The sequence below is a fragment of the Microplitis mediator genome, chromosome 5 (genome assembly GCF_029852145.1).
Source record: "Microplitis mediator isolate UGA2020A chromosome 5, iyMicMedi2.1, whole genome shotgun sequence".
NCBI lineage: Eukaryota > Metazoa > Arthropoda > Insecta > Hymenoptera > Braconidae > Microplitis > Microplitis mediator.
The window spans coordinates 1-18,632 of record NC_079973.1 but is presented as its reverse complement, the minus strand read 5'-3'; the positions used below and the strand labels follow the sequence as shown (position 1 = coordinate 18,632).

General features: G+C 25.2%; 7 protein-coding genes across 13 annotated transcripts in view; 2 read left to right on the top strand and 5 right to left on the bottom strand.

Moving 5' to 3' along the window:
- The window catches only part of LOC130669086 (rho GTPase-activating protein 20-like), a 100,188-nt gene extending 99,366 nt beyond the window's left edge, over positions 1-822 (bottom strand). For 2 of the 3 annotated variants that reach the window (XM_057471769.1, XM_057471772.1), the window contains exon 1: positions 108-822. The gene's annotated coding sequence lies outside the window, so the exon portion shown is untranslated. The remainder of the gene's footprint in view (positions 1-107) is intronic. The other variant, XM_057471770.1, reaches the window with a different exon arrangement.
- A 570-nt stretch (positions 823-1,392) lies between these two features.
- LOC130669194 (NFU1 iron-sulfur cluster scaffold homolog, mitochondrial-like) lies at positions 1,393-2,869 on the top strand. Its single transcript, XM_057471962.1, has 4 exons — positions 1,393-1,579; positions 1,646-2,055; positions 2,123-2,226; positions 2,297-2,869. Exons 1-4 carry the CDS (start codon positions 1,497-1,499, stop codon positions 2,513-2,515), a joined length of 816 nt encoding a protein of 271 aa, XP_057327945.1. The 5' UTR covers positions 1,393-1,496; the 3' UTR covers positions 2,516-2,869.
- On the bottom strand, positions 2,296-4,468 carry LOC130669193 (guanine nucleotide-binding protein subunit beta-like protein). The gene is made up of 4 exons (XM_057471961.1): positions 4,261-4,468; positions 3,888-4,096; positions 3,241-3,558; positions 2,296-3,011 (listed from the first exon to the last, which is right to left on the bottom strand). The coding sequence occupies exons 1-4, from the start codon at positions 4,367-4,369 to the stop codon at positions 2,697-2,699; spliced, it is 951 nt and encodes a 316-aa protein (XP_057327944.1). The 5' UTR covers positions 4,370-4,468; the 3' UTR covers positions 2,296-2,696.
- A 328-nt stretch (positions 4,469-4,796) lies between these two features.
- LOC130669188 (protein PFC0760c-like) lies at positions 4,797-11,268 on the bottom strand. 2 transcript variants are annotated; one of them, XM_057471957.1, is made up of 12 exons: positions 11,112-11,268; positions 9,153-9,278; positions 8,093-8,185; positions 7,780-7,842; positions 7,385-7,708; positions 7,089-7,241; positions 6,833-6,997; positions 6,625-6,746; positions 6,492-6,560; positions 5,360-6,419; positions 5,160-5,254; positions 4,797-5,089 (listed from the first exon to the last, which is right to left on the bottom strand). In XM_057471957.1, the coding sequence occupies exons 1-12, from the start codon at positions 11,140-11,142 to the stop codon at positions 5,066-5,068; spliced, it is 2,325 nt and encodes a 774-aa protein (XP_057327940.1). In that variant the 5' UTR covers positions 11,143-11,268; the 3' UTR covers positions 4,797-5,065. The 2 variants fall into 2 exon arrangements, with proteins under 2 accessions (XP_057327940.1, XP_057327939.1); XM_057471956.1 differs by having other exon boundaries at positions 4,799-5,089; positions 6,480-6,560.
- Positions 11,269-12,014: 746 nt separating this feature from the next.
- Positions 12,015-17,000, top strand: LOC130669189 (pseudouridylate synthase 7 homolog). Of its 4 annotated transcripts, none has more exons than XR_008990130.1 (5): positions 12,015-12,266; positions 12,343-12,951; positions 13,038-14,303; positions 14,476-16,512; positions 16,942-17,000. XR_008990130.1 is itself a non-coding variant. In XM_057471958.1 (5 exons), the coding sequence occupies exons 1-4, from the start codon at positions 12,215-12,217 to the stop codon at positions 14,757-14,759; spliced, it is 2,217 nt and encodes a 738-aa protein (XP_057327941.1). In that variant the 5' UTR covers positions 12,016-12,214; the 3' UTR covers positions 14,760-14,763; positions 16,942-17,000. The 4 variants fall into 4 exon arrangements, 1 of the variants encoding a protein (XP_057327941.1); XR_008990129.1 differs by having other exon boundaries at positions 12,015-12,269; XR_008990128.1 differs by having other exon boundaries at positions 12,016-12,272.
- On the bottom strand, positions 15,317-16,736 carry LOC130669192 (uncharacterized protein DDB_G0292186-like). The gene is made up of 3 exons (XM_057471960.1): positions 16,572-16,736; positions 16,352-16,504; positions 15,317-16,292 (listed from the first exon to the last, which is right to left on the bottom strand). Exons 1-3 carry the CDS (start codon positions 16,582-16,584, stop codon positions 15,319-15,321), a joined length of 1,140 nt encoding a protein of 379 aa, XP_057327943.1. The 5' UTR covers positions 16,585-16,736; the 3' UTR covers positions 15,317-15,318.
- A 66-nt stretch (positions 17,001-17,066) lies between the features above and the next one.
- Positions 17,067-18,609, bottom strand: LOC130669190 (beta-galactosidase; the record flags this gene model as incomplete). Its single annotated transcript, XM_057471959.1, is given in 5 exon segments — positions 17,067-17,501; positions 17,562-17,972; positions 18,067-18,185; positions 18,266-18,437; positions 18,523-18,609. Coding segments are annotated over 5 exon segments (1,224 nt in total), but the record flags the coding sequence as incomplete, so codon positions are not given.
- Between the last annotated feature and the right edge of the window lie 23 nt (positions 18,610-18,632).

Here is an 18,632-nt window from a genome sequence, read left to right as displayed (position 1 = left end):
AAGTGCTAGCATTTAAAATCTAATCTTTGGAGGAACATAAGTATAGAAATGATAAACATGTCTCATAATGATTTAAAATAAATAAATAATTATTTAATTGTGTTTACGTTGCGGAAATATCGGAGAATTTACTCTCACTTCTTGTCACGATAATCACATTCGGAGATAGTTGAGTAGAGGTGATGCCATCAGCAGCATCACCAAGTAAACGAGCTAGACAACACACGGAATTACGTATATATGATGTAAACATGACATGGTTTAAACTTTTTACTCAAAATATATTTTTAACTGCACCTAGCAAATACATCATTTTATTTTATTTAACCTCGAGTTTACATTTTAAATATATATTTTTCACCTGCACTATTTTTAAATTTTCTTTTAAATTTATGATCACACTTTTAAAATATTTTTTAAATAAAAAGAAACAAAGAAATTAAAGATTTAGGTGGTAGTGTTTTAAGAAAAAAAAACTTTTCAAGCCAAAAAATTAATGTAAGTGGTTATGAGTCACATGGTAATCGTCACTTAAAGATTTACGTCTGATGCACTTGGAAACTGACGCCGGTATTCAAGCCGAGATTTACTCACTTGTGATTTCGATGTTTAATTTTAACGATTTTCTGATGTTTGATTGAATAAAATAAAAATGGATGGGGGATATTTTTAATTGTTGTTTTTAGGGTAATTGTTTAAATTGCAACGAAATGAATAAATATAAATATGGTACTAAAATAATGAAAGATTAAGCCGACACAACTAGACACAACATCAACACGATCAACACATTGCACATAATAACTGCCGCTCTGTTTGCTTGACGCGCGTACACTGAAATTGAATTATGAGCCCTCGAGCCCTCTAGTGGTGAAAAACTAGGATTGCATACTCTGACTATACTGGGTATAGTGAAGAATATTACTCTCTCGATAAATGACTAAAACTACTTTATTGATATCAACAATATTCAAAATGAAAAAAATAAAAAAAAAATATCAAACGCTTACTTTGTTATCATATAATGTAATTTAAATATTTTAAAATAATAATAATATTCGACACTACTGTAAAACTTTTTTTTTTTTTTACATTTATTTATCGACTTGTAATTTATAATTGTAATTTTTTTTTCAGATTGTATAAATAATAATTATTATTATTCAATTGAATTAAATTTTTTTTTCACCAATTCGAAAACATAATATTATAAATGTATATATTATTATTATTATTATTGTATTTTAAAAATAAAACAGTAAAAACTCAAAATTCGAATCATTATAATAAAATTGTTAAACTTAAAATGAAATAATTAGTTTTCATTTAAAAATATTGCAACATACATAAAATAATAAATTTTGAATATGTTGGTAAGACTGAAAATGTTTATGTTTTTAATAACCATAACCAAAAATTCCAAATTGTCATTGTTATGATTGATTTAAAATATTTACTTATTATTGTTAATGTTAACTAGTTTAGTTTGAAAAGTAATGATGAATAATTTTCTAAAGAAAACGCTGGTGACTGGACGTGCGTTGTCATATAGATTATTAAATAGCTACCAAAGTATCAAGTAAGTTTATTATTTTTATATCCAGTAACTACGTAGTTAATTTATACCATAAATTTTATTTAACAGAGCTACAGATAATAACTATCGTAAACTTAGTTATTACAACCGTTCATCAAATCTACTGATTAAAAAAAATAAATATATAGATGTTGATAAAAGGTGGATGTTTATACAAACTCAAGACACGCCGAATCCCAACAGCTTGAAATTTATCCCAGGTGTTGATATTTTGGGAGCTGGACAAACTAAAGATTTTCCTAATGCTGCAGAGAGCTACTGTTCTCCGTTAGCGAAAATGCTGTTTCGTATAAATGGAGTAAAGTCCGTTTTTTATGGCCCTGATTTTATTACTGTCACTAAAATAGACGAAGACGTTGACTGGAATGTTTTAAAGCCCGAAATTTTTGCTACCATCATGGATTTTTTTACTGCAGGTCTTCCGATACTTACAGAAGAACAACCTTCTTCCGATACACGTTCGTTTTGTTAATTTACTTTATTATTTATTTAAAACAATAAAATTTTAATTCTTATTAATTACAGAAATAAATCAAGATGATAGTGAAATTGTACAGATGATAAAAGAACTTCTTGACACAAGAATCCGACCAACAGTTCAAGAAGATGGTGGTGATATTGTTTTTGTGGTAAATTATTATTATTATTATTATTTATTCAATAATAAATTAAATTTTGTTGTTTATTAATAATTTATAGGGTTTTGAGAATGGAATCGTTAAATTAAAAATGCAGGGATCATGTACAAGTTGTCCTAGCTCAGTTGTTACTTTGAAAAATGGTGTACAGAATATGATGCAATTTTATATCCCAGAAGTTCTTGGCGTTGAACAAATAGAAGATGAAGCGGAAAAAGTAGCAAAAGCGGAATTTGAAAAATTAGAATCTAAGATAAATAATAAAAAAACTGACAAATAAATAATTAAAACAACTCATACTCTAAAATTTAAAAAACTTAACGTAAAAATTATTAAATTATAAATAAATTGTAATATATAAAAAGCTCGTTAATTATTTACACTCACATGAATTTTTGTTTTTTTTTATTTTATTTTTTTCTTTAATTTTAATATGTTTTTAAGCCATTTACAAAAAAAGCTTAACGGCTAGTAACAGAGACTTGCCATACACGGATTGTATTATCTGAGTAACCAGCAAATAAAGTTTGACCGTCAGTAGACCAGGCGAGGGAAAGACACTGGGGCTCAATTTTACTGTTTGATGACACAACTTCAGCTTTAAGCTCTTCGACCATTTCTTTGCTTTCAAGATCCCAGATCTTGATCCAAGGTCCAAAAGCGGCACAGAGCCAGTAACGATTTGGACTGAAGCACAATGCGGTAATGATGTCATTGTGATCAAGAGTGTGCAAGTGTTTACCGTCATTCAAATCCCATAACATTGCTTTACAATCCTAAAATATAGTAAATAGAAAAAAAAAAAAAAAATATTGAATTAGTAAAATTGTTGATTAAAAATAATGATAATTAATTTATTTGTTAGTTGATAACACATCAGTCCCATATCCGCAAAACACTCATAGGCATCGTTAGATTTATAATTTATACATCATAAGCATTTTTTTAATTTTTTTAAATATTTAAAGTTATTTTTTATTAAATTATAAATGAATAATTTATTACCTTGCCACCAGATGCACAGAGAGAACCATCTGGAGAAACGGTGACGGTATTGAGGTACCCAGTGTGACCGTAGTGATTGATCTTTAGACGGCAGTTGGTTAAATTCCAAACCTTTACAGTCTTGTCCCATCCAGCTGAGACTATGATAGGATTAGTGTGGTTTGGTGAAAAACGAACACAACTGACCCAGTCGCTGTGTCCTTCATCTTGAATTGTATATTTACACTCAGCGAGAGTATTCCACAATTTAATGGTTTTGTCTCGGGATCCTGAGACGATTTGACGGTTGTCTACAGAAAATGCAACACTTAAGACATCCTAGGAAAAAAATTTAATAATTATTTTTTAGTAAATTGTCGTTAAACTTTAAATAGTGTACGATAAGATAAGTAATCCAGGACAAATAACACCCAATACTTACGGCACCGGCGACTTATTATACCTCTTCAGATAATTTAAAAAAAAAAATATATAAAAAAAAGCTTCAGTTATCGGGTGCCGTAGCTCTGATTCTCTAACAAACGAAGAGAGTCAACGACTGATAATAGCAAATAAGTGCTATTATTTATTTTATTATTATTAAATGGATAAATAAAGGATGACATTCCGTTGGTAGAACTAGTTGAGAACAAGTTGAAAAATCACACCTTGGTATGGTCTTCGAAACGACGAGTGGTACGTCCAGCAGCAAGATCCCAGAGACGGAGGGTCTTGTCCCAGGAACCAGATAGAGCGTAATTACCGTCTGATGATAAAACTACGTCACTGATGAAATGAGAATGTCCGTGGAGACGTTTTTGTGGAATACCGTAGTTTGTTTCATCACGAGTGAGTTTCCATACGATCAAAGTTTTGTCTAGACAAAGAAAAAAAATATACTTATATACATTTAATTAAAAATAAATTTATTTTTTTTTTTTTCTCTTTTAATTAACAAAATAGTATAAAGCTAAAGTTTATGAAAAATATTTGTCACAACGTGGTATATGAAAAATGCCGATGGCGGCCTTAAAAACTTACCTCGTGAAGAAGACAATATCATATCAGGATATTTAGGATTGGTGGCAATTTGGGTGACCCATCCACTGTGTCCCCAAAGGATGCCTTTTAATTGCAATGTTTCACTCATCTTTCGTTTTGTTAAAATATGTTTAACGTGTGGATTCAATTGGATTAGAATCCAACGATCTATACGCGATGACGAGTGATTGAAAAAGACCGTACAGACAGGAAATAAAAATTTCCCTGGTTATAAAAAAAAAAATACATGTAGCATATTGTACGACAGTAACGACATCTTTATTTTCCCTGGCGGGAAATATCGCGCGCCATTGACAGTTTAAATTTAAATTCCTACTAACGACTAACAGGGTTTTTACTAGAAAAATTTAAATATAAATCAAAGAATTAATTTTTTTAATTCGTTAAATGTATATAATGTTGAAAATAAGTATAATAATAAATAATTTATGTTTGAATTTTCTATTGTATACATTTACTTTATTAAATAATTACAGCAATAATATATATGTATATATATCAAGTTTAATTATTGATACGATAATTATATATTAATAAATGCAGAATAAAAATTAAATGTCGGTTTAATTTAATTATTTATTCTGATTTATTGCATATATTTTATTAAAATATATTTTGTTTACTTTTTGTAACCTTTTTTGGTCCCTCAATAACTATATACTATTATAAAATGTCAAGTAACACGTTGATTATATGATTATTATTATTTTATATAAAAAATATCAATATAACTCAATAATTAATTATTATTATTATTTTAGTTAATTAGCTTTGGTGATGATCATTACAAGATACTGCATGTTTTTGACTGAAAATAATATTTAACATACATTAAATTACATAGATGATTAAAAAGACAAACAGACATATACACATACTTTAGCTTTTGCTATTGGTTCAACAGATGATGAAGAGTTTGTAAGATTTTCACTGACTTGTTGTTTTTTATTCTTAAATAATTTTATTATTTTACCTAAAATGTTTTAAAAATTAATAATAATAATAATTTATTATTATACAATAAAATTTGAATTAATAAATTAATACTAAAAAATAAAATTAAAATAAAACATTAAACCTGTATGTGGAAGCGGTGATTGAATAATATTATTATCATCTATATTACCGGCGATTATGTTTATTTTTTCATCAACTTTATCAGCTATTTTATCTTTTAAATTATCATCAAGATTTTGTTGAAAAACAGTATGTTGTAATATTTTAGTATCACCAATAGCAATTGTTTCATCAGTATCAGCTTTAGATTGTGCTGATGATTTACTTTTTATACTTGATGTTTTTTTATTATCTGACGTTATTGATAAAACATCATCATTATCATCATTGTTATAATTCATTTCATTATCATTTTTATTTGCATCATTACTTATTATTGATTTTATTTCTTTTTCATTTTTATTACCAGAACAACTGCTTTCCCTTGATGATGGTAAACTTGAAATAAATGGAGGAGTATTAGTTTTATCACCACTATCAATTTTTTGTCGTGGTGGTTTAGGAGGCGGTGATGTTAACAATACCGATGATTTTTCAATTTTTATTTTTTCATCATTTATTTTATTTACACTGTTATTATCTTGTGTTTTTTCTTTATTATTATCACAATCTTTTTCTTTATTTTCTATAATACCTTTATTTACACAAAATTCATCATTGTGAGACTTTGGTCTTATTTCTGTAGCCGATGTGTTTACTTGAGCTTTTGTGTCTAATTCATCTTTTATCAGGTTATTTTTGTTACTATGATTATTGTTACTATCATCATTTTCAATGTTCATATCATAATTACAATTAGTATTGTTATCATTATCAAAATTATTATTATCATCATCATCATCATCATCATCATCATCATGTTTTAAGTGTTGATTTTTATTTGACAATAATGTTGGTGAATCACGTTGGTATGTTTTTTTTGGTGACTCTGGTTTTTCAATATTATCATCAGTTTTATTTAAATTTATTAATGATACTTGTGTTGAATCATTTAATTTTTCAGTCAGTTCAGTTTCACTTTTTTCAATTTCATTTTTAGATTCATCTTCCAAATTTATAATAGTATCATCATTTTGGATACGATTAATTGGAACTTTTAACGGTGGCAATGAATTTATTTTCTATAAACAAATAAATAAATGTATATATTACGAAAAAGAATATAAATTTTATATAATTACCGTCTGTTTTACATTTTCATTATTAGTTTCAAAATTTTTTTTTCGTCCAACTAGGATTGTATGACATCCACCGCAAGCAACCTTTAATATTCAATTTTATAATAATTAATATTTTTTAATTATAATTGTAATTAATATATCTTACATTCATTACAATAAGTTCTTCATATTTTTCAACATATGTTAATTCATGTACATTATTTTCATTTTCTTCAAGACCTAGTTTACCATGTCTACCATCACCACACATGAAAAGTTTGCCAGATTCTTAAATTTAAATATATAAATACAATATTAGAGATTTTACTTCTCCTTTTAATTATTTGCTTTATTTTTTTTAATTGTAATTATACCTGTAATAATAGCAACATGACTTTCTCCACAAACAATTTTTTTAATAATTTCTTCTTTAAGATTATCACGTGGAAGTTTCTTAGGAGTTTGTATTTCTGTTATATTAGTACCCATTCCTAATTGTCCACTTGCATTACTACCAGTGCAATAAATATCACCATTTTCTATAAAATAATAATAATAATTATTATTATTTTATTTTAAATAATAAAATTAAATTGTTAGTTAAAATTTTTATTATTAATATTTAATTACCAGCAAGTAAAAGTGTATGGTGACCACCGCAGGCAACAGATATAACTGATACTGGTAATTGCATTTGTTTAGGAGCAATTTGAGTTCTAAAGTCTAAGGCAATCCCAAGTTTTCCACTTTCTGCTTCACCACAGATATAAATGACTCCACTCTCTGAAAATTAAATAAATAAATAATATTTTATTTTTATTTCAATTAACAAAAATTTATGTACGTCAAACAAATAATTGAAAAGAAAAAAAATAACAACTTTTTTGTTAAGTATATATCTATATATATATACTCTATCAACATACCAGTAAGAAATGCAGAATGATAATATCCAGCACTAATTTGTTTAACTGGCTCTGGTAAACTAACTTTAGTGGGTTTATTAATTAAACCGGAAGTACCAGGTAATCCAAGCTGTCCTTCTAAATTACTACCCCATGCTAAAACATCTCCATCAACAGTAAGTGCTAGAGAATGATGAGATCCTGCAGCAATTTGAAGAATTTTAGATCCTACTTTTTTACTATCATAAATAACAACTGGTAAGGTTGAACTATCACTTGTCGAAATTTGTCCACGGCCTAGTTGTGATTCCTGATCGCTACCACATGCTAACAGTTTTTCATCTCCTATATTATAAAAAAAAAAAAATTATACTAAGATTTTTTTTTTTTAAGTGAAATAATTATTGATTTATTACCGGTACATATTAAAGTATGCGCCCTTCCACATGCCACGTGTGTTACTTTTTCTGGTTTTAATACTGATGATGAGTCATAAAAATGAAAATAAATAGCTTATTAAATACATATATTTAGACATGATGTTTTAAAATTATTAATTGATAATAATATAATATCCATCAACATTCACAGCTTAATATTACTTTTAAAATTTATAATTATATTTAAGTCTAAAACATATGGAAAGGTCTCATTAAATGATGAATATTAAAATAAAAGAAAAAAGAAAAAACCAATTACGTGCTTGATTTATATATGATTATTACTAACTTTTCACGCACGAAGGTTTGCTGACGTGATTCTTATGGCCGAGGCCTAACTGACCCCAATCGTTGCTCCCAAAAACAAAAAGTCTTCCACTTTCTTTATAAAAATATAAAAAAAAAAAATGAAATATATTATTATTAGTATTAATCTATAAATAAAATAGTCAAGTAAAACAAAAATAATTATTGCACACCTCAAGCGCGAAAGCGCTAGGGGTGCTTTACTGACGGGTCTTCCTCGTTGACAATCATTAGGTATATATTTATTTTATTTTAATTCAAATACTTAAATAATAATTGTTTAGGGTAAATACTTAGTATTATAAAAATTAATAACTTGATTGATCAAGCGAAATAAAATAATCAGTATCAATATTATATAAGGGTAAGTAAGACGAGTAGAGAGAATATGTAGCGCCAGTCGTATAGATATATATATAGTATATTTTGTTCAAATGCGTGTAAATATCGATCTAGTGGACAATACTGTTGGCTATCTTCTGTTATGCACAGATACAGAGTAAGAGTGAACAGAATTATATTACATATATTGTTAGATACAGTACATCATATACATGCACATATATACATTTTACCTATAATAGAAAATATGTGCTATACAAAATATACATCGCATCCTGCAGTTACTATTCATCATCATTATTAATGTGTTATTGTGTATTGTGTACTAAACTTCGATCCTTACATTATTTTATTCACCAAATATCACTATAATACAATTTTCATACTATATTTTATTTATTTTCTTATTTTAATTAATATCAAAATTGAATAAAATAATAATAAATGAATGATTATATTTATCGTTAATGCTTTGAACTTTTGTTTCAACAATAAAATTTTAGAAAATAAAATGTATCTAAGTAAATGTAATTGATTAAATTAAAATTATAAATTAGATACAACATGTGATAATGTTATATTAATATTACCTATTAGGTCAACATTGAAAAAAAATTGTCACTAAAGTTATGTAAGACTCTAAGTGGTCACTGAAGAATTAATTGATAAAAATTTAAAAAAGTTGAGTATTAATTACTTACGACAAACAATAGCGGAATGCTCATCACCACACGTAATACTAACAACTGGATCTTTTCGTATGAAAAAATGTGATGCAATATTATCGGCAAATCGACTACGACCCAATGTAAAAACAGCTCCAGTTTCTAATTAAAATTATAAAATTTTTTGATGTAATATCTAATTATTAAATTTACTATTAAATAAATAATAAAAATTTTTAACATAAATGTTAAGAATTATCAAATCAATAATTATATATGATATAAAACAATAATGTTTAAGCTTGTATGTAATTTTAACTCTATTAAAATGTCATTGGCCTAAGGAACTTTATTTATTTATTTTATTTTATTGTAGTTTTTTTTTTTGTATTGATTATAAAGTATACTAACATCCAACACTTGTGCAGTATATATAATGTGACAATTGTTCATATGAATTATGCTCGTAATACATATTTTATTTATGATCTGACACTTTATTTATTTATTTATTTTTTTAATAGTCAAGACATGATGAATTATTTATTAAACATAAAAAAAAGTTACTATAATTATTAATTTAATATATACATTATTTTTTTGTTATAAATGAGATTTCAAATTAAGATTATGCCCATGGTTTATTGTTCTTTTTCTTACTTGCTTTTTTAATATTTATGAGACCTTAATTTTTTTCTATTTTTATAATAAGACGCGACCTTGACAAAAATCAAGAAATCTATTACTTTAATGATATCATCTTGCAAAATTTATTACAAACGTTGATAAATATAGCTTTCAACAAAGTTTAAAATCTATTTAGAACTTAAATTTGCCTATTAGTTTTTATTCTTTGTCATAGATTATTAATTGTTAATATCATAATATATATCAAGAAACAATATTATTGATTGTGAATCTGGCGGTCGAATACTGATTTACATTAATTATTGTTATAAACTTTCATATAAGTATTAAATGTATTATTATATAAATTATAACTTTTGAAATAAATATTAAAAATTGTATGAAAATTACAATCAATTCGACTTATCAAAGCCAATAATAAATTAAACCCTACATCAATATAACTCTATTATCTCATTACTTTCTAACTGATACAATACATAATATTAGTCTATTTAATGGCATATTTATCCATTAGATAATAAATTAAATCCGTGTTCAATTACTTTTTTTAAGTATTATTATTATCATTATTTATTTATTGTTTACAATTTATCAGGCATTTATTTTGGAAATTTGACGGCATGTTAACACCCGGACAATTAATAGCTAACAAAATCAGCTTATACTTATAAAAAATATTTTATTAAATATACATAAGTTGTTGTCTATATTTAATTACTTAAAAATCAAATGTATACTTTACTTATAAATTTTTATTTTTTGTTTACTATCAATTATATTTTCAGAACTTTTATAACCGTATTAAAACGAGATGAGAGTTTATATTGTGTAGGTCATCGATCTAGAAATTAAGTTCGATGCTCGCAAAAGTTATAAAAGTTTACACATCTATAAATCTGAAGAGCAAATATATTATAATGTAAAAAATATTAAAAAGATAAAAAATTAATTTTTAAAATTGGATTTATTATCAAACAATTTGTATAAATGTCTAGTTAAGCTTATAACGCTAATAAAATTTATTGTAAATGTTTTTTTATTAATGTATATATAAAATGTGTAAAGCAACTTTTGTAAATAATTGTGATAAAAAGATGTGAAAAAGAATATGTTAAATAAGAAATAATTATTTTAAACTGTACTTAATTATAATAAATTGGTAATTGTTTATGAAATCTTAATTAAATAATAAAGTGTCTGTACAATTAATTAAAAGCGGTGCTTTTCGAACATAAAAAAAGTGCTTAGATATATTACGAGCATAAATAATTTGTTTGGTGCTACTTTTTAATTTATTTATATTATTTTATATTTTTTTTTCTTTTTCTTTTTTTTTTTTTTTACCGGGTATATTGTCTATATCAGGAAGGCCCATGTTTACACCTTGCGTTGTACAATCAGTAGACTAACTGCCGGCTTTTATTAACACAGAACACAGCGTAAAAGCGTGGTGGGAGCTTGGACTTTTATGTTGCTAAGCAACTAGAAATAATCAATTCTACAATAAATATATATATATATCTATATATATTTATTTTAGTTACTCGGTAGTAATACCAGAAAAATAGAAAAATTGTTAGCACCAATTAATGTTCACTATTATTTAGTCACAATAGGTATATTTAATAAACACAAAAACAAAGAATATATATTTTTACGAAAATTTTTAGTTCTACTAATTGATATTTTAATTATATATTTATTATTATTATTTATTCTAGTAGAAAAAGTATTTTATGTATTATGTAAAGAAAATGAAAAAGTTTTTAATACCGTTATAAGAAAATTATGATAATGTGATACCGAATCATAAATTAGGCAGTCGATGAATCTGTGTAATTATTTATTTATAAATATATTAGAGATTATTATAAGTTAAATAAAAATGAATAAAAAAAAATTAAGTAACGTCTCAAAACGGAGCATTGATGTCAATAAATTTTTTAATAAATGAATACTAACAATTATTTTTCTATAACAATTATTGAATATCGCAGGCTAATGAATAATTTTATATTGAATTACAAAAAAAATTATGAATCATCACGTTTCGGTTTTTGAAGTAATTACACCACCTGATTCTTGATAAAAATTAATAATATAGCGTTAACTCTTTTCTTTTCTCAATTTAAATACCTGTATTACCCACTCATAATAACCTACATTAGCAGCAGCAGCAGCAGCAGTTTCAAATCTTCCAAAGGTTCCAAATCCAAAGTAAAGGTAGAATTAGATTATAATATATTTATTATATATTCTAATAATCTTAAAACTACACCTAGTGGTGAAAGTGGGAGTACTTGAATTATAGGTTAACTTGGAAAAACATTTTCGAATGCCACACTAACACAGAATAATAGAGTAAAAATAATTTAAGCAACGTTATATCATTTATTAAGTTTTTCCTTTTTTTTTCGAATTAAAATTTGTTTATTGTAAAAAAGATAATGTCTACTTTTGATACAAAAAATAATGATGATTGTCCACGTGGTCGCGGAGGTGGTGGTAATTATTAAAACTATATATTAATATTAACAATAATGATTATTTAATTATCCTTGTCTTATAACAACAGGTAAATATCATCATCAGCATAATCGTCGTCGCCGTGGTGGTATTGGTGGTGGTAATAGTGGATATAAAACTAAACAATATAATAATGACAATAAAAACAAAAAAAGATCAAGTAATGAATTTAACAATGTAAAAAGAACAAAATATGAGTCATCAACAAATCGTCTTAAAGAGATTGACATTGGAGTAAGTGAATTTATGGGTACCCATAAACACTTTACTGGTATTTTTAAAGAACGTTTTAGTGACTTTAATGTTCATGAAATAGATTGTAATGGAAAAATATCAACATTAACAACACAAGAAATTCCACCAGAACCGGAAGATGATATTGACGTAGACAAACTAAAAAAAAGTTTACCTATAGACATATTAGAAAAACTTGATAACTTTATCAATAGTGAGACTGATGATGTCAACAATCCAGTTACATCAATTGAAATTGATGTAACTAACATTGATAAAGATCACCGACGTAATATTCATACTATTGCCAAAAAAATAAAACAAGTAAATAGTCAAACTATTGATAGAGACAATAAGAAACTATTAGTTCTTACTAAAACTAATAACGACAATAATAAAAAAAAAAATAATACTATATACAAAAGTAAGAAAGAAAAAATTTAAAAAATTGATATACATACAAATTGTATTTTATTTTTATAATTATTTATTTAATTTTTTTTTTTATAGAATATGGATTCCATCGAGACATTCGTATTAACTGGTCTCTTCGTGAGGGTCCTTATTGCAAATTTATTTTACACAAAGTTAATCTTGATACAATGGATGCGTTAAATCAATTAGCTGTTAATTTACGTATACGTCCAAATTTTTTAAATTACTCAGGAACAAAAGATCGTCGTGGGTGTACAACTCAGTGGGTTACTGCTAAACAAATTCATCCATCTTTAATTTTAGAAGCTGGAAAACGTATTCGTGGTGTATATGTTGGTAATTTTGAATTTACTAAAAACTCACTTAAATTGGGAATGTTAAAAGGCAATCATTTTACAATAGCTTTACGTAATATTACTGCTTCTGATGAAGAAATTGAATCAGCAATTGTAAATTTACGTGATTATGGATTTATAAATTATTATGGATTACAAAGATTTGGTAGTGTAGCAGCTATACCAACTCACGAAATAGGTAAAGCTTTATTAAAAGCTAATTATAATGAAGCTATTGATTTAATACTAAAACCACGTGCTGGTGATTATAAAGACATGGCTGATGCACGTGAAATTTATTATAAAACTAAAGATGCAGGTAAAGCATTAAAATGTATCAACAGATTAGATAAAATAGAAGCTAAATTATTAAAAGGTATTGAATTAAATGGTGTATCTAATCCACAAGGTGCTTTAGATTATATACCAAGAAATACAAGATTAATGTATATTCATTCATATCAAAGTTTTATTTGGAATCATATAGTATCACGTAGAATCGAAAAATTTGGACGCAAACCAATTGTTGGTGATCTTGTTTATGCTACTCAACCAAATTTAGATAAAAAACAACAAAAATTTCAAGCAAATGAAGAAGAATTAAATGAAATACTAGATAATGATGATGATAATGATAATGATGATAAAATTGATATTGATTTAGAAAATGATGAAAAATCATTACCAGCAGTTAAAATTCTTAATGAAAATGATTTGTCAAATTATACATTTGCTGATATTATTATACCACTACCCGGACATAAGGTTATATATCCATCATATGCTAAAGTTTGGTATGAAGAATTTATGGACAAAGATAATTTAAATATTGATTTAAAAAATAAGAATAAAAAATATTCGTTAAGTGGAGCATATAGAAATATTATTCAAGTACCAGATAATTTATCATGGAAAATTTTACAGTACAATGATATTAATAGTGATTTAATTCTTTCCGATATTGATAAAATCCGAGGTAATGAAGAAAAGATTAAACAAATTTCAGGTATTTTTTTTTTTTTATTCTTTTCTTCTGTATTTATTGATTATTAATTTCGATCTATTATTAATCATTTTATTTAAATAAATTTATTCGGTACTAAATTTAAAGCTCACTAAAGAATATAATTATAAAAATTATTTATATTATTATTATGTTTTTTTTATTTTTATTATAGAGGGTAAATATAAAGCTTTAATATTAGAGATGTCCTTAAAATCATCGACCTATGCAACGATGGCTTTACGAGAAATTTTAAAACATGATACGTCAGCTGAAACTCAAGCAGCTCAAACAGCTGCTTATCATGATGCTTCAATTAACCAGCAGGAATTTAATGAAAAAAATGATCTTATTGATGAAAATGAACAGTTTCAAGTTCCAGATATTAAAAAATATAATGTAATTGAGTTGGAAAAAAAACAGCTAATGGAAACTGATGAGTCTGTTGTTGAGGCATAAATAGGTAATAAAGTTTAATCTTTATTTTAAATTTTAATCATTAAATTCAATTCATTTTTTCTCCATAATTATTTAAAATTTTTACCATTATCTTGATCATATTTGTGAAATATATATATTTATATTTAGCATTAAATCTTTTTTTTATGTATTATAAATATTTAAAAATTATTCATAAAAATTTATATGACTCAAAAATATTAAACATAAAAACAGCTTTGAAGTAATATATTATAAAAAAAGTGACAGATAGAAAAAGAGAAACACAATAGAATACATATATATATATATATGTGTGTAAGAAAAATATTTATTTCGATGTTTCAAATGTGTGTATAGATTTAGATATGTGTGGAATATGAACAATAAAGAATTTATAATTTTTATAAATTATAATTTTATCATAAAAAATAAAATAATCTAACAAATGTATCCATCGCATGATTTGAATAATGACTTTTACGCTGTTATTTTATTTGAGTTTATTATCAATTTAAACATCATTATTTCATTAGTATTCAGAAAATCTGTAAGTTAATATTAATCTATTTAGATCAGATTAATTATTAGGATTTTTGTTGTTATTATTATTATTATTGTTGTTAGTTGAACTACGAGTATTTAATGAGCTGTCGATATTTGATGAGCTACTGCTGCTGCTGCTACTACTACTTCCACTAGTATTTATTGGTTCACTAACTTTATTATTTATTGCATGCTGTTGAGGACGTGAATTCTCGTTTGTTCTATGCATGTGTATATCGGAATTTTCAAAACTCTTACTCGAATGACTACTGCTGATCTTTTCAGGATTTTTTTGATTATTTTCATAATTTTTATCAGCGGAATTTTTATTGTCATTAATAATTCTGTTAGCATTGTTGTTGTATTTGCTCTTTTCGATGTTAATGTTGTTATTTTTATCATTTTCATTATTTTTGTTGTTTTGATTAATATTATCGTTTCTGTTATTGTTATCATTATTGTTAATATTGATGTTGTTTTTTTTTATGTTGTTATTGTCGATATTTATGTTGTTGTTTTTTTTCACAATGTCATTATTGTTAAGATTGTTATTATTGTTAATGTTGTTACTATTATGGTTGATTTTATTGTTATTATTGATATTGTGGTTGTTTTCGTTGTTATGTTCATTTTTATTATTGTTATTATTCATCTTGTCGTTGTTGTTTTTGTTAGTGTCTGAATTTTTTGGGACATTAGTATTTGATAAGTTATCAATATTAAATGAACTGCTGCTGCTGCTGCTGCTGTTACTGCTCCCGCTGTTACTGCTACCACTGTGAGCATTAATTGGTTTATCAATCTTAGTATCCGTATCATGCTTTGATAATGATAAACTGTCGCTGATTATATGTTTATCAGTAATAACTGTAGAACTGCTACTTGATTCGGAATTCTTCTTATCATGTTTTAAGTTTTCGTTGTTATATAAAATTTCATTTTTTTTTATACTGGGTGATTCTTTATTCACTGATATTACTCTATCATTATTCAATTTAACATGTTTATCTGAAACAATATAATTGTTTAAAAATATAAAAAAAAAAGAAGAAATAATAATATTTTACCATTTTCATACTGCTGATTAACATCATTATTTGTAGTAATGGGTCCTTCTGGGTTTTTTTTCATAAAATTAAAATTTTCGGTGATAGTATTAAAATCAATAAAACTGGCAAGGAATATTGAAACCACTGCTAATGTGATAGCCGTTAAATAACCTTTAATGGTATATAAAAAAAAATTAATTATGTATTTATATAAATTTAATACAATTAATTAACTTACCTTTTATCGCCATTTTTATTAACAATATTATAATTAATTAATAATGCTTAAAATTATTAAAATTTTTCAGACAAATTATACTAGTTATTAAACAGGTATCAGATACCTGGCTAAAAATCAACTGCAGACGTTACTTGTTACTATAATGTTTAAAAGATAACAATTTTTTATTTTTTCAACTTGATACATTAATATTCATATAATAATTAAAGACATATCTCAATCAATATAGGCCAGCATGCAATTTTATCTGTATTCCATATGAATAAATTTATGCATGTTTATTTTTAAAATTTAAAATTGATTTATTTAGTTGTTAATACAATGCTTGAAATAAAAATGGATTATAACTTCTTTTTTTTTGTTACAGGCTTTCATCATTATATATATATATAAATATAAAAAAAAAATTAAATTTTTTTTTTTTTTTACATAAATTGAATATAAAAAATTTTAATTTTATTAATATGTGGTATAATATGAAATGAACAATTATTAATGAATATAACTATTATCAAGTTTAATATTTTGAGTTAATCCAAAATCGGGAGTCGTTTGAAATTTCATTTTCATATTATCTGCTAAATATTCTAATTCCAAGACAATTAATTCATTTTCGCCAGTATTTAAAAATACTCCAGGTACGTAGAGGGTAATTTGAGGGCCAGTTTTTGGCCAATATCGTCCAAGATTATGTCCATTTATAAAAATAATACCTTTGCCCCAACCAGCAGTATTTAAATAAGTATCTAATGGTGGATTATTTTTAATTGTAAATATTGAACGAAGAAAAATAGGGCCATTTACTAAATTTCCGGTATCAACTTTAATATTTGTTAAATTTTTAAATGATGGCATAGTATCCATTGAAAATCCAGTTATATTCCAATTAATAACTTGATTATTATTTATTGTGACATTAAAAATACCCTGTAATAAACATTTTTATTATAATTTATATGTACAATATATATTATACATTTATTGTACCTTCCAATCTTGTATAATATCTCCATAATTAAGATGTCCTTGATTTTCAACCAGTATTTTTAAATATTTTCCATACGGATTTTGTAAAACAACATTATTTATTTTTAATGTACGGCTTAAGCAACCAGAAAGATAATTATTAACATAAACGAGTCCACGATCAGCAACATCAGCTTTAAGTGTTGAGGGATCTTTATTTTCAGTATTATATTCAGTTTCATAAATAATAAATCCATGAGATAATTGTAATTTTTCAAAAGTCAATGGCGATATTGAATTAATAATAGTAGTAGATGCAAATAAATTTCTTGCTTTATTATCAAAAAGCCGTAATATTGGTTCTAGAAAAATTGACCCATAATTACCTTTTGGCGATACCGTTGGCAACGTTAAATTTGGCATTAAAAAAAACTTGAATAAATAAAATATTAATATTGTAATATAAAATTCAAAATTTTGTGTGTTTGATTTAATATATACAAAAGAAATATAGATATATATATACCTGAGCAAGTGTATCGCGTATTGCAAAATATTTATCTGTTGGATCACCGGCTTCTGTTAAAGGTGCGTTGTAATCATATGATGTTATTTGAGGCCAATATTTATCACCTCCATTGGCACCTAATTGAAATTAAAATACAATATAACTGAAAAAGTATTGTTTAAATTTTATTCTGGATATAATTATAATCTATTGATACCTGCAGTAAATCCGAAATTTGTACCACCATAAAACATATAAATATTAATAGAAGCATTTAAAAATAACATCTGTTTCAACGTTTTAATAAAAATTTCAGTTTGTACTGTTTGAAATGATTCTTCCCAATGTGTTAACCAGCCAGAATAAAATTCCGAGTTAACAAGAGGTCCCTATGGATAAAAATATATATGAATTAATAAATAACGTATATAGATGTATAGGTTTATATATCGTATTAAAAATAATGATAACTACACTTGGTTGATATTTTCTCATTAATTCGAAATTACTCGTTACATTAGTTGAGGTACCAAAATCAATAGTTGCATAAGCACCAGAAACCACACCACATCGTAGAAATTTAT